The sequence below is a fragment of the Sciurus carolinensis genome, chromosome 6 (assembly GCF_902686445.1).
Source record: "Sciurus carolinensis chromosome 6, mSciCar1.2, whole genome shotgun sequence".
In the NCBI taxonomy this organism is placed as follows: Eukaryota; Metazoa; Chordata; class Mammalia; order Rodentia; family Sciuridae; genus Sciurus; species Sciurus carolinensis.
In genome coordinates, this window is record NC_062218.1 from 75546740 (window position 1) to 75561153 (window position 14414).

A 14414-nucleotide genomic window follows, 5' to 3' on the forward strand; every position below is an offset into this window, starting at 1 on the left:
TTGTGGATTCTTTTTAAAGGAAGGAGATTCAGTAGAGCTCCACATTATTCGATCCAGGGGGGCTCTTGTCAAACAGTTTCTGCACTACCGAGTAGAGCCCAGAGACAGCAGTGAATTCTATGGAAACACAGGTGTTTTGGAATTTAAACCTGGGGAAAGAGAAATAGTAATCACCTTGCTGTCAAGACTGGATGGCATACCAGAGGTAGGGGTTTTGTTTTTCCCTCCTGCTTTTGTGAAAGGTTGATTGTATCTAGCATATTATGAATACAAATATTTTAAACATTGTCAAGAAGATGTAAGAGGGGTTGAGAAATATTTATGTTTGAAAAACTCAAAAAAGAATCTTAACAAGCAAAGTAAGATTTATTCAAATTAGAATGGTGTATTTTTGTCCTTGAAGGAGAAATACCAAACAAACCCAACATTCCAAGACTTTCAGTGTGTGATCAGTTTTTATCTCCTTTTAACTTTATTTATGTTGAACCTTGTTTTTATGTGATTCATATTAACTGAACTTTTAGTGGTAAGCTTTTGAACTGAAATTTTGCTATAAAATTACTTTTTTAAAGGAAATAAATTTAAGCTTTATATTTGTGGAACCAGATACTGTTCCCTTACATTTACACTAATGCATATGTATCTTTTAAAGTTGATTTTATATTTGTTACTCTTACTAATTTGACTACTGGATCATCAATGACAAGTTCCTGACTTCTTACAATAGCGTTGTTGTTTGTCTTTTCCCTTTTTGGGTAATATATATGTGTATCTGGCATCTCTTAACTGATAGGAGAATATGCTAAAAATATTCTAGGAATAAAATCAGCTCTTTTGTCTTTTCAGTGAGTTGTATGTATCTGAAAATATTTCATTTGCTGTGAAAATGTCAACTTTACATTTTTACTAATTTGGCATGTTCCATTTAGCTGGATGAGCACTACTGGGTGGTCCTCAGCAGCCATGGTGAAAGGGAAAGCAAGTTGGGAAGTGCTTCAGTTGTCAACATAACGATTCTAAAAAATGATGATCCTCATGGGATTATAGAGTTTGTTTCTGATGGTCTAATTGAGACAATAAATGAAAGCAAAGCAGATAATATCTACAGTGGTAATTTTTTATTTCTTGTATTTTGTTTATTTATGGAGAGGAAATTAATATTTTTTAGTTTATTTCTTTAGTAATCAGTTATTTTCAGTTGCTCATTCTGCTTTAGAAATTACACATAATATAGAAAATAGTCTTTTTAAAAATCATATTTAGGATTACAATTTTTATGTCCGTCTTAGCATTGTGATGATACTCAGATCAGTTATATTTTTATTTCAATTAACCATGTGCAGTTCTGTTAAACACCCAGGAATGAGTCAATAGAGAACACATTAAAACTAGGAGTTATTGCTGGAAACTATTACAGTGGCAGGAAATGAGAAATCTGTCTTTCTATCTATTTATTTTTTCAGTTCTGGGGATTGAACCCAAGGCCTCCTATGTGCTAGGCAAGGACTCTACCTCTGAGTTACATCCCCACCCAGCTTTAAATTTTATTTTGAGATAAGGTCTTGCTAAGTTGCTGAGGCTGGTCTTGAACTTGCTATCCTCCTTGCCTCAGCCTTGGGTCACTGAGATTACAGGTGTGCACCAACACATCCATGGAGAAAGGTTTTGTTTTTAAAGCAATCTTGTCAGGGCAGGGAATTCACTCTGAGTAGGCGAGTCAAACTTCCTTTGAATGCCTTTGGCAGATATCCTTACAGGATTTTGTGATAGTTGTACCTAATTAATCACCATCTCTATCCATGCCAAATGATCTTAAGATCCCACACTATGATGGAAAATATTGAGTCTTTTAATTTTATTAATTGTGTATCTACAAAAGGGGGAATAGGCTTATATATTTTTTATGTGAACCTTGAGGAATATGCTAAAAAAATTGGCTTTTATTAAATTAGCATTTATTAAAACAAAGTATTATTTTTACTTTTGTTTATTTGAATGATTTCTTTACTTGTTTTAATATTTAATGTATGTTCATGTATGCTCTTTTGTATTTCACAGCTGTTTATAGCGTAATAAGACATCGAGGCAACTTTGGTGATGTTAATGTTTCATGGGTGGTTATTCCAGACTTTACACAAGATATAGTTCCTGTGCAAGGGACAATTTTCTTTGGAGATAAGGAATTTTCAAAAAATATCACCATTTATTCCCTTCCAGATGAGGTAAATGTTGCATATATAATTCTCCACTTCACTTATTGTGGTTGATCAATCTCTACTTTTTATTAAAGCATGAAATATTTGGTAATTTATTTTGTGCTAAAAGTGTACATAAAGTGCTCAGGTAAGACAGTGTCTGAGGCAAAAGAGCAATGTTGTGCTTTTGGTTTCTCTGAGTGAGGCTTCACTCTTAGAACTCAGAGTGGTTGGTGACACATTCATGTGTCAAATTTCAGGGCTTTGTGGCTGTGGGAGAGGTTAAGCTTCAGCTTGTGCTTAGACTCTTTGGAGAAAGGCCATCTTCTGGATATCTTGGTGCGCTCTTGAGAATCAGGGCACTGTGCCAAGGGATCATGGATTCAACAAGGTGTTTCATCTTACTGATAATAATGAGAAAGAATTTAGCAATGGAGAATAAACCTTCCTCAGGATTCTGTACTTAGACTGTCTCTTTCCCCCCAGACTAGCACTTTTGTATTTATGGTGAGGAGGGGGTCTTGCTCACAGGGATGATGTGAAAGAGAAACAGTGTCTACCTGGAATTCAATTAGGTTCAGATATGGATAGCTCATCTTTTTGGAACATGAAAGTAAGGTCTCTATGACTGACTGGTGTGAAAGTTTAGTAAACCATGTAAGAGGTCTTTGAGTGCTCACTGTGTTTAGTGACTATTATGAACTAGGTTCTAAATGTGTCAGAAAGGTTTTTTTTGTTGTTCCTTTTTTTTCTTATAAACAAACAAATATTCCTTACAGAAATAATATATATATATATACACTGTATATACACACATATATAGATATATCCTATATAGATATAGATATATTCTATATAAGATATATCCTATATGTATATGTAAGAAAAATGTGTATATTTCCATTACACTTTATAGTTAAAGTAAAGTGGTTGTTTGGATGAACACACATTAAAGTAATTGTGGGGGGTTCTGAGTCTTATAGGAATACTTGCATAAGCTTCAGACTCAGAAATGGAAGTAAACATTAGTACTATTAATAGAGCTTTTAAAAAATAATAATAATTTAGGAATACATAATGTAATTATATGTATATCCACTTGATTTAAAATGAATACCATTTTCCAAAAGATTCCAGAGGAAATGGAAGAATTTACCATTATCCTACTTAATGCTACTGGAGGAGCTAAAGTGGGAAATAAAACAACTGCAACTCTAAGGATTAGAAGAAATGATGACCCCATTTATTTTTCAGGTGATATTGCTATTTTTATTTGAATGAGTTTATTTCTTTCTTAAATAGTATATATCTTAAATTAATTTTAACAGCATTTTAAATAAAGTGCAATTGATGCTTACTTATGTTTTCACTGATTGCTATTAAGTTTGTTTGAAGTTTAAACCATTTTTCAAAAGATCTTCTGAAGCAAAAAGAAAGTAACAGTAAGTACTTTATTGTTAGCTCTGTTTTTTCTTTTTGAATGTATATTCTTTTCTTTGTGTGGAAGAGAAAACACTTCTATGTGATCACTTCTGATACAGAGATCATCTGCTTTGGGGCCTGATATTGCACCTACTCAATGACCACTTAACTATAGTGCCTAATATTTAATGGTCATATTAATTAAGGATTCTCCATTTACTGCTTTCTTTAGAACTGTCTTTTACCACATAAGACATCTTTTAGTTTTATTGATGAGATTTAATTGATGTCTAATTCTTTCTTAAATCCCCTTTTTTGTAAACTGTATATAGGTCAGTTTACTGATGTCGGAACCTTTTAAATCTTGAATTTTGTGGATTCCGATTCTTAGCCTCCAGTAACTATGTGTTTAATGAATTACTCTTATGCTCAGCCTCTACTGAGTGCTTCAGCAAAAATAAAACAAGATATCTGGGTCTATTCTCAAGGATGTTATAGTTTCAGCTATGGAATGATATACACACAGCATAGGCAGAGGATTTTAAATAATACAGAATTCAGAATTTACTGATAGGGGTGCTATCAGACAGTGCTTGCTGAAGACCATGGATTTTATAGGAATTAAGGCAAAAGGAAGGTCACTAATGGTTGAAGTAATCAGAGGGGCCTCATGTCAAGGTTGGAAACAGAACTGAATCTTTTTATTTATTTAGTTGTAGATGGACATGATACTTTATTTTATTTATTTATTTTTAATGTGGTGCTGAGGATTGAACCCATTGCCTCCCACGTGCTAGGCAAGCACTCTACCGCTGAGCTACAGCCCCAGCCCCAGAGCCAAATTTTTATGCAAAGAGTTTACAGGGAATTTCTTGTAAAAGAAAAAAAAAAAAAAAAAAAAAAAAAAAGAAAAAGTGATCTGGAAATATGTAGATGGAATCATGAAGACTTATGTGTTCCTTCTCTATGGATATTTCAGAGCCTCGTGTGGTGAGGGTTCAGGAAGGTGAGACTGCTAACTTTACAGTCCTCAGAAATGGATCTGTTGATTTCACCTGCACTGTTCAGTATGCTACCGTGGATGGGAAGGCTACAGCCAAAGAGGGAGACTTTGTTCCAGCTGAAAAAGGGGAAACCCTCTTTTTCGAGGTCGGAAGTAGAGAGCAGAGCTTATCCGTATATGTTAATGAAGATGGTATCCCAGAAACAGATGAATCCTTTTATATAATCCTCTTTAATTCAACAGGTAAGCACGACGTGTTGTTATGGCAGATCTGTTGCTTTCTGTTCTTTCCCGACATTCAATAATACCACTGTCCAGTAGTTGTGCCAGTAGTAATTTCCTGTATTCTGTGACTGTCCATGAGCAAAGTTGTTTGTTCTATTGCTTTCTTGAGGAATGAGATGAATGATGTAGGTGTTGAAACTTCCTGTGCCATATACAATATGCTATGCTTTGTAACCTTTCTTTCACAATATTACAAAAATGGAAAATTCTGATATAAAGACCCTAGAGCAATGGGTCTTGGGCCTATAGCTTCCCTGGATATTGCCTGTGCGTCCATTGCTTAGGGATAAGTAGTGTCCTGTAAACTTTTTCCTCCACCTGGGAGGATGGCACGTTGGTTTGGAAACTTAATTCCATAGGCAGCTGACTCCAGTTGGCTGCTTGATAATTCTCCGGGGTTATCCCAAAATGAATGGCAGTCTACAAGGGGAGAAGATGTGCTTTTCCTTCTTTTCTATTCCATAAATGAAGGATATTTTGATTCTGCTGTCTGCACTCTGAGAATGTGTTGACCTCATTTTTAGTAAACTTTTGGAAACACTGTAACTTTTCTTGATATTTATTTTGTTCTTTTAAGAGTACCAGGCACTTGGGCTGTAGCTCAGTGGCAGAGCACTTGCCTAGCATGTGTGAAGCACTGGGTTTGATCCTTAGCACCACATAAAAATAAACAAATAAAGTGTCTCAATATTGTTCTAGTAAAATCATCCTTTCCTTAATTATGCTTTGCATTTAATTATAATATCCTTTTAATCTCAAGTTTGAAGGAGTTCCTCAGTCTTTGCTTGACTTTCAAAACCTTGACAATGTGGAAGACCACAAGCTAGGATGTCCCTTTTTTTGAGTTTGTTTGATGTTTCTTTATTATTGGTTTCAGTTTTTGCATCCTTGGTAGGAATTTCCCAGAAATAATTCTGTGTTCTTATCATTCATCCCTTTATAAAATCATCACAAGTTTCTGATTTACCCCTTCATTATTATGTTCACTTTGACCACAATTAAGGTGATGACCCTTAGGCTTCTTTATTGTTCTTTGTTTCCCATTGTGATTAATAAATATTTTGTGGGGAGTTATTTTGAAACTATGAAAATGTCTTGTTACTCATAAAATTTTTAATATTTTCATTGATACATTTGTCATGTGGACTTAAAATTTCTATTTAATGCAGTGAGTTATTTTTCATTACTATCATTTATTTTAGGGGCCACAGTGTGCCAAATTTGACCAGTGTTGACCTATTTGAGATGACTTCTTTGTCTTTCAGACATTTCTGTATTATTCTTTTGAACATTTTCTTACTTTCTGGCATAGCAAGCTGTTCCAACCTCACTTTGTAATTTTCCTGTTACATTCCTGAAATTAGTCATTTTCCTAGAAGTCCTTATTCCTTATAGTGAAAAATGTTCTTTAGTAACCAGAATCTGGGCACTATTATTGAGGTTTCACTCTTCCTTGGTTCTCTTAGTGTGTAGAGATGGGGGTGTATATACTTCCTGTACACACATGTACTTGCATATATAATTCTGTACCTATGTATGTTGAAAACCATTAGTTCACACCTGTGTTTCTGTTCCTATTCAACTTAACAGGTTCAGTCCAGTTTTCTTCCTTTCTATTTTTGTCATTTCCTTCTATAATATTAAGAAATCTGACTCCCATTATCTTTAATATATTTATGCATGTGACCCACTTCCGCTGTGTGTAACCACTTTCCCATTGCTTCTATTGCCCTGTTTCCAACAATGAGGTTACCCAGGGATGACCCCCCCCCAGGATTCTAACTTCCTGTTATGAGCACCACACTCAGGCTCCAACACCCCCATGAAGCTTAGTTCCCACGGAGAGGGCTCCTTACCCCACTGAGCTATAACCCCTGACACTGGGGCATTGAGTGCCTGCTCGTCCACGCCAGTTCTACCTTGTGCTTTTTGATATTTAGAAAGAGGCAGAGAAAATGAAATATCTCTTAATATTTCCTTTTGCTATTTCCCTCCATCATTCTTCCTGTCTCTTAGACTTTGTTGCTGACTCTTCCTCTTTTCCCCTCTTTCTCCTTTTGTCTTTTTGTTTCTGATTTTTCACATGGTTTAACTAAGAATACCCAAAAAAGTTGAAACTTAAAAAACTATCATCTTTGAGGAAAAATTTGACTTTGTACAATAATGGCCACAAAAGAAATTTCACAATTGCAAAAAAACATAGTTAGACTTATACAATCATGGTTTTAAAATTTAAATAAAAGTAATTACTATAGATAGAAATAATTTTGTTGAAGTAAAAGTGGAAAATAGAAAACTTTACTATGAAGAACACCATGGTTATGAAGGAATGAGATTATCCTACAACAATTTGCTCTAGAAATAAACTCCAGATGACATTTATTAGTTTGGTGTAATTCTAGTGTAATTTTTTGTATCTCAAACATTTTGGGGGGGTTAAAATTAATTAAAATATTATCAGGACCAAAATTTCACTATTGATTAAACTGTGGATTAAAGCACTTCTGAATTTCTTATAAGTGAACTTCTTATAAAGAGAATGGAAAATGACTGTTCAAAGAAAGCTTTAGTTAATTTTGTAAACTATGTAATTGGGGAAAATTTTTAAATTTGAGAGAAAGAGTTAGGTGGGTAGTGGGGAGAGAGAGAAGGAGAGAAGGTGAGCAAGCGCAAGTGCACATGCAAGTGCACACAGGAGTGATTGGGTTACTGACCTGAGGTACGGGTGTTGTCAGCCTGAGATGCGGTGTTTCCTCGTGCTTCTCCCTGTTTGACTCTAATACTTTTCCAGAAATGGTGGCATGTGGGGTGGTAATAACTTTAGCTATGAAGGTTTGGATGACAAGAATTTATACTTTCATGCATTTTTTCCCTTAGTTTTGTCTTCCTTTTGTCTTCTCTGATATGACATCAAAACCCGATGAGCCTGTGGGGCCTGTGATGTGAGGGCTGAACGAACATCACATTGGCAAGACTTAGTGCTGGCCGTGGTATTTATGCCTAAGAACTGTTGTTCACAGTATATGTGCTGATACTGGATAAAAAGCTATGGCCATCCTTAAAACCTTTGTTAAATATTGTTGGTTCATCTTACAAAGTAATGAAATGAACTTTTTGCACTGCCTATGACATGTTGCATACAATTTTACATGATAGGAAAATCCTATTAAAAAGAGGTTTTATCATTTTTATTTTTGTTGGATTTTATGGTATGCTCTTTATTTTGTTTTGATTTTCAGCATTTTCTACACATTTTAAATGTGTTTTCCTTTCCATTGGCTAGTTGTTGATTGAAATCGAATACAATCATATATGTATACAAATTATTTTCTGATGTGTTAGTTTGCTATGTGTAATTTGGCAAACTTGGGAATTTGTTTCCATAACAAAGTGGGAGGTTTTGTCTTCATCTAATAGTAAGAGTTTTATTTGTTTCCGTTCTGAAATAAATAACTCTGAACAACAGTGATTGAGTATCTGTTCTTCTAGGGTATGAAATTTAATAGGAATCTCTTGCCCAGAGGGCTTACAGTGGATTTATGCGTGCGTGTGTGTGTGTGTGTGTGTGTGTGTGTGTGTGTGTGTCTGTGGACATTAGTGTAGTGTGACAGTCATTGTGGTAGATCAACAGAGAGCGAAGTACTCTGGGAACACAGTAGAGAGTCATTTATCTTGGCTTAGGTAGTCAAGGTAGGATTCCAGGAAGAGCTGCTGCTTGGAGCAGGTCCTCAAGTGTAATAAGAGTTAGTCAGGAGAGTACAGCGGGGCACATAGAAAGCCCCTGGACGAAGGCAAAGTGGTGAGGACTTCAGGGAAGTAAGAAGAGACTGATTATATGGGTAGTACAGAGTAGAAAGGAATTCAGTTTGACCCACTGGAGTTGCTTAGTCCTAGTATAACCTAGATCAGATTCTGCTGTCTGAAGACAGAGATCTAAGAAAAATGTTTGAGCCAGTGATTTCAATAAATATGGACAGGAACAGTTTTATGGTAATGGGGTAATCATTCATTATTTTTGTTCAATAAATGAATCTTTTTAAAAATGTGAAATTAGAAGAAACTTTTAAAAATTTTTAATTAAGCTATTGTAGCAATGTTTTTATTGGAAGAAAAGTGTTGTTTGTTTTTTAGTAGTTTTTAAATGGGTAAAAGGAACTATTTCACATTAAACTAGGCATCTCTGCATACAGTGTATATATACATGCACATATGTATGTATGTATGATGTATGTATGTACATATATATTGTAAATATATATGTATTTCTATATGTACACCACATATAAACATCTTTGGAGAAATAGAGCAATATTTTACATTTATTGTGTGACCTTCACTGAGGAAATTCTTGCTGAAATTTTGTATTTTGATTATAAACTATTTAATTTAAAAATATTAAATTAATAGGAGGCTATCTACTTTTTTAATTGCTTTGACTTCTCCATTTTTAATTTAGGTGATACAGTAGTATATCAGTATGGAATAGCTACAGTCATAATTGAAGCTAATGATGACCCAAATGGTATTTTTTCTCTGGAGCCTGTAGACAAAGCAGTGGAAGAAGGAAAGACTAATGCATTTTGGTAAGCCTATTTGGATAAGGAAATTCAAAATTGGGTAGAATGAAATAATTTATTGAGTAATGAAAATCTGAAATATTGTTTATCTTCCAAAAGTAAAAAAAAAAAAAAAAATCAAAAATTGAATAATTTTAAAGATGTCAGTCTCAATGAATGGTAAACTTTGTTTATGCTGTGGCCATTTGTCTAATCAAGAAACAAGGATAACAAAAACACTTCAGCTGGTAAGGAGAAATTGTTCTGCTCACCCTCCTCACTCCAGTCCCATCATTTGTCAACATTGAGAAACATGAATTATCCAGAGTCTTCAGAAACACTTCTCAAATGATACGGTGACTACTCTTACTCCGTACTTTCATTTTGAAAAAAATTTGCTAATTATTATAAAAATATTTTTCACTTGGCATTAGAATTTATATTCCAGTTTGGGCTTCGAAGACTAAGGCTTTTCAGCTGACTTTTCTGCATTATTTAATGTTCTATCTCATCTTTCCTTGGCTGGCTAGTTCATTTAAGAAGATAGCATAGATAACTCCCACTAGATTTATATTCACTTCTTACACATTCATAAAAATTAACTTTATTCAACTTTTATGTAGGATTTTGAGGCACCGAGGACATTTTGGTAATGTGTCTGTGGCTTGGCAGCTGTTCCAGAATGATTCTGTTCTGCAACATGGACAAGAATTCTATGAAACTTCAGGAACTGTTAATTTCATGGATGGAGAAGGAGCAAAACCAATAATTCTCCATGCTTTTCCAGATAAAATTCCGGAATTCAATGAATTTTATATTCTAAAGCTCATAAACATTTCAGGTGCTGTGTTTTTCCATCTCTTATTTTGCCACCAAAAATTTATATTTTATAACTTAAATGCATTTGATGAAGAAGTAAGTCTGTCTTGATTATCTGATTTTAAATATTGAAGTACCCTTCTTGATAGAAGTATTATCTATTTTTATTTTTATTTTGTGTGTGTGTGTGTGTGTGTGTGTGTGTGCGCGCTGGGGATAGATCCAGGGCCTTGCTTTACCAATGAGCTAGACCCTCAGCCTCATAGAATTGTGTTTAGCCTCATTTTAAGTTCTTTTCTGGGTTCACTTTTATGGATAGAGGCTTACCTTCACCATGAAACTTATAAATAGACTTTTTCTACATCGGATGTTGTATTTCTCATGAAACATGAAAAGAAGTTAGGAAGTACAAGTTCATAGTAGCTTAAAGTTTGATCTTTCTGCCATAATTTAAATAATAGACTTCCCCATCACTTTTGATTTTAAGCATAGGAATTAAACCTCTGTAGTTTATATCTTCTGTTCAGGGTTGACTATAAAATTATGGCGAATCAATGTTATTTGACATGTCCCTAAAAATGTGGTGAAAGCTATGTGGTGATACTGTTGTTCACTGATGATGCATATTTAACTATAAGTTCATATGCTAAACAATTTTTAAAAAACACTGGAAAGTACTGGAAAGTACTTCAACTGGTTTTTCACTTATTATAAATTTTCTTATTACAGGTGGGTCCCCAGGTCCTGGAGGCCACCTTGCAGAAATCAACCTTCAGGTGACAGTAATGATTCCATTCAATGATGATCCCTTTGGAATTTTCATCTTGGATTCCGAGTGTTTAGAGAGAGAAGTGGCAGAAGATGTGCTCTCAGATGATGATATGTCTTACATTACCAACTTCACCATTTTGAGGCAGCAGGGTATCTTTGGTGATGTACGAGTAGGCTGGGAAATCGTGTCCAGTGAGTTCACATCTGGTTTGCCTCCAATGATAGATTTTTTACTGGTTGGAATTTTCCCCAGCACTGTGCATTCACAACCACACATGCGGCGTCACCATACTGGAACAGATGCTTTGTACTTCAGTGGACTAGAAGGTGCATTTGGGACTGTTAATGCAAAATACCACCCATCCAGGAATAACACAATTGCCAACTTCACATTTTCAGCTTGGGTAATGCCTAATGCCAATACAAATGGATTTGTTATAGCAAAGGATAATGGTAATGGAAGCATCTACTATGGGGTAAAAATTCAAACAAATGAATCCCATGTGACACTTTCCCTTCATTATAAAACTTTGGGATCCAATGCTACATATATTGCCAAGACAACAGTCATGAAATATTTAGAAGAAGGTGTTTGGCTTCATCTTCTAATTATCCTGGATGATGGTATAATTGAATTCTACCTGGATGGAAACGCAATGCCAAGAGGAATCAAGAGCCTGAAAGGGGAAGCCATTATTGATGGTGAGTGTCATCTTTACAACTAGGACTTTGAAATTTCTAGGTTCTAAAATCTTCAACTGAATTTTGATTTTTTTTAAAAAAAGCTTGCAGACATTTAAAAACTGCTTTTGTATTGCTCATAAATAGGCTTTAGAAGAGATGCAGACAGATAACTATAATAAATTTAGAAAGAAAAAACTAGAAAGGAGGATTATTTATTCCTCTTGTGAGTAGTAGGAGGCATAGAGAATGATATTCCAGGCAGAGGAATGAGCAAGAGTGTAGAAATATGAAACAGAGTATTTTATCTGGGGATCTGCTACTGGTTCAATGTTGCTGGAAGAAGATGGGGGCAGGCATAAGGTAAAAAGGAATCAGTAGAAAAATCTCACATTAAAATGATTACAGTGTTTATAGTATCTATCAGAAAGTAAATTGGTGAATTCTATGGAGTGTTTTGCAGAGATAATCTTTGTTGACTTTAAGACAAGCCATGTTCTGTTTCCTTGAGAAACTCATCTGTGTGTGTATATACACCCAAATATTGGTTTTGTCTATTGTATCACAATTCTATTTTGATTATTTTATTTTATATTAAGCAAGGAGGTAGAGCAGAGCTTATATGGCTGTACTTTGTATTTTCCCTCTGAATCTACAACATTAGATGTTAAGTTATGCAGTTTTTCCAGCATATGTAATATAGGCAAAACAAACATTGTGCACATATCTACCAATTTCTACCCAAGAACTGTACTTAGAAATATTCTGTGGCATTAAATTATTCACTTTCTGATTGTGTGAAAATACACTTTTATCTGTTAATCTCGATTCCTTTAGTGAAAGTAATGGTGGTATAATAAAAATGGAAAAGATTGGGGATTGTGAAAATGGGTGTTTCTTTCCTTTGTTTGGCTTCCTGAAAAGAACTTGTTATTTTTGAATGTGTCACTTGGAAAGAAAAATTTAAAAGCACTTATGTATTTATTTTTTAAAGTTATCAATGGAATATAATATATATTACAAAATATATTAAAGTACCTGAGTGACTCAGCACACAAGAGACCAGAGAAGCAGATGAGTTGTCCCACCCACACACCCACAACCCAAAGAAGCAGCCAAACAACCTTTCCTGAATGTCTTGGCCCATTGAGGTACCCAGAAATAACTGGGCAGCCCCATCCATCCTCCAGTGGCCTCAAGAAGCAGTTGAGTAACCTCTTCTCAGACTTTCAGATCACTAAGGCCCAGACAAGCAGAGACTCAACCCCACTCAACCATCATTGGCCTTAGGGAATCCAAATAAATAAGATTAGAGAGTAAAAAGGAAACATTTCATCTGATACCAGGAAAATACAAAGAATTATTAGTAACTATTATGAACTACTATATGCAGAAAACTGGAAACCTAGACGATGCAGATTAATTTATGTATACATATAACCTACCAAAATTGAACCAGGAGATCATAGAAAATGTGAACAGACCAATAATAATTAACAGTATTGAATCAGTAATAAAAAGTCTCTGTAAAAGGAAAGACCAGGACCAGATGGCCTCAGTGCTGAAGTTTACCAAACTTTTAAAGAAGAAGTAATGTCAGTTCTTCTCAAGCTATTTCAAAGATGTGAAAGGGGGAGAATGCTTCAGAACTCGTTTTTTTGAGGTCAGCATTGTCCTGACACCAAAGTCAACAAGAACATACACAAAAAGAAATGCACAGCACAGGTCAATATCCCTGATGAACGTAGGTGCAAAAATCCTCAAAAAAATACTAGCAAAATCGATTCCAATAGCACATTAAAAAGATCAGTTGGGGTTGGAGTTGGGTTTAGGGAGGGGGGCAGGAATGGAGGAAGGAAGGACTGTATAGATGGAGGGGAGGGGAGGGAGGGGTGGGGGGGAAGGGAAAAATGGCAGAATGAATCAAACAACATCACCCTATGTAAATTTATGATTACACAAATGGTATGCCTTTATGCCATGTACAGACAGAGAAACAACATGTATCCCATTTGTGTACAATAAAAAAAAAAAAAAGTTGAAAAAAAAAATAAAATAAAAAGATCATACACAGGGCTGGGGATATGGCTCAGTTGGTAGAGTGCTTGCCTTGCAAGCACAAGGCCCTGGGTTCAATCCCCAGCACCACAAAAAAAAAAAAAAAAAAAAAAAAAAAAAAGATCATATACATGCTCAAATGGGATTCATCACTAGGAAATAAGGATGGTTCAAAATATGCAAATTGATTAATGTCATATATCAACAGAATGAAGGATAAAAACCATATGGTCATCTCAATCAACAGAGCAAAAGCATTCAGTAAAAACAATCAACATAAGAGAAGAGGCAACCTATGATGGGAGGAAATATCTGCAAACATGAAAATATTCATCCAACAAGGGATTAGTTTCTATATTGTATAAGGAACTCAGACAACTCTACAGCAAAATCGCCAAATAATCTAATTAAAAAATAGTCAAATTACCCGAATAGACATTTCTCAAAATAGATTACATGAATTACACCAAGTATATGAAAAAAAATGTTCAGTATCACTAATAATCAGGGAAATGCAAATCAAAACCACAATAAGGTATCTTTTCATCCCACTTGTAATGGTTATTATAATCAAAAAGACAAAAAATAACAAATGTTAGGATGTGGAAAAGGGAGATCTTTTGT

The 14414-nt window shown here is 34.7% G+C and overlaps 1 protein-coding gene across 1 annotated transcript in view; it reads left to right on the forward strand.

The window, feature by feature from the left end:
* The window catches only part of Adgrv1 (adhesion G protein-coupled receptor V1), a 583921-nt gene that overhangs the window by 73432 nt on the left and 496075 nt on the right, over positions 1-14414 (forward strand). Inside the window, exons 13-20 of the mRNA XM_047556631.1 lie at positions 20-205; positions 930-1110; positions 2059-2222; positions 3326-3449; positions 4597-4863; positions 9362-9488; positions 10085-10302; positions 11010-11753. Coding sequence (XP_047412587.1) covers positions 20-205; positions 930-1110; positions 2059-2222; positions 3326-3449; positions 4597-4863; positions 9362-9488; positions 10085-10302; positions 11010-11753 — 2011 coding nt within the window. The remainder of the gene's footprint in view (positions 1-19; positions 206-929; positions 1111-2058; positions 2223-3325; positions 3450-4596; positions 4864-9361; positions 9489-10084; positions 10303-11009; positions 11754-14414) is intronic.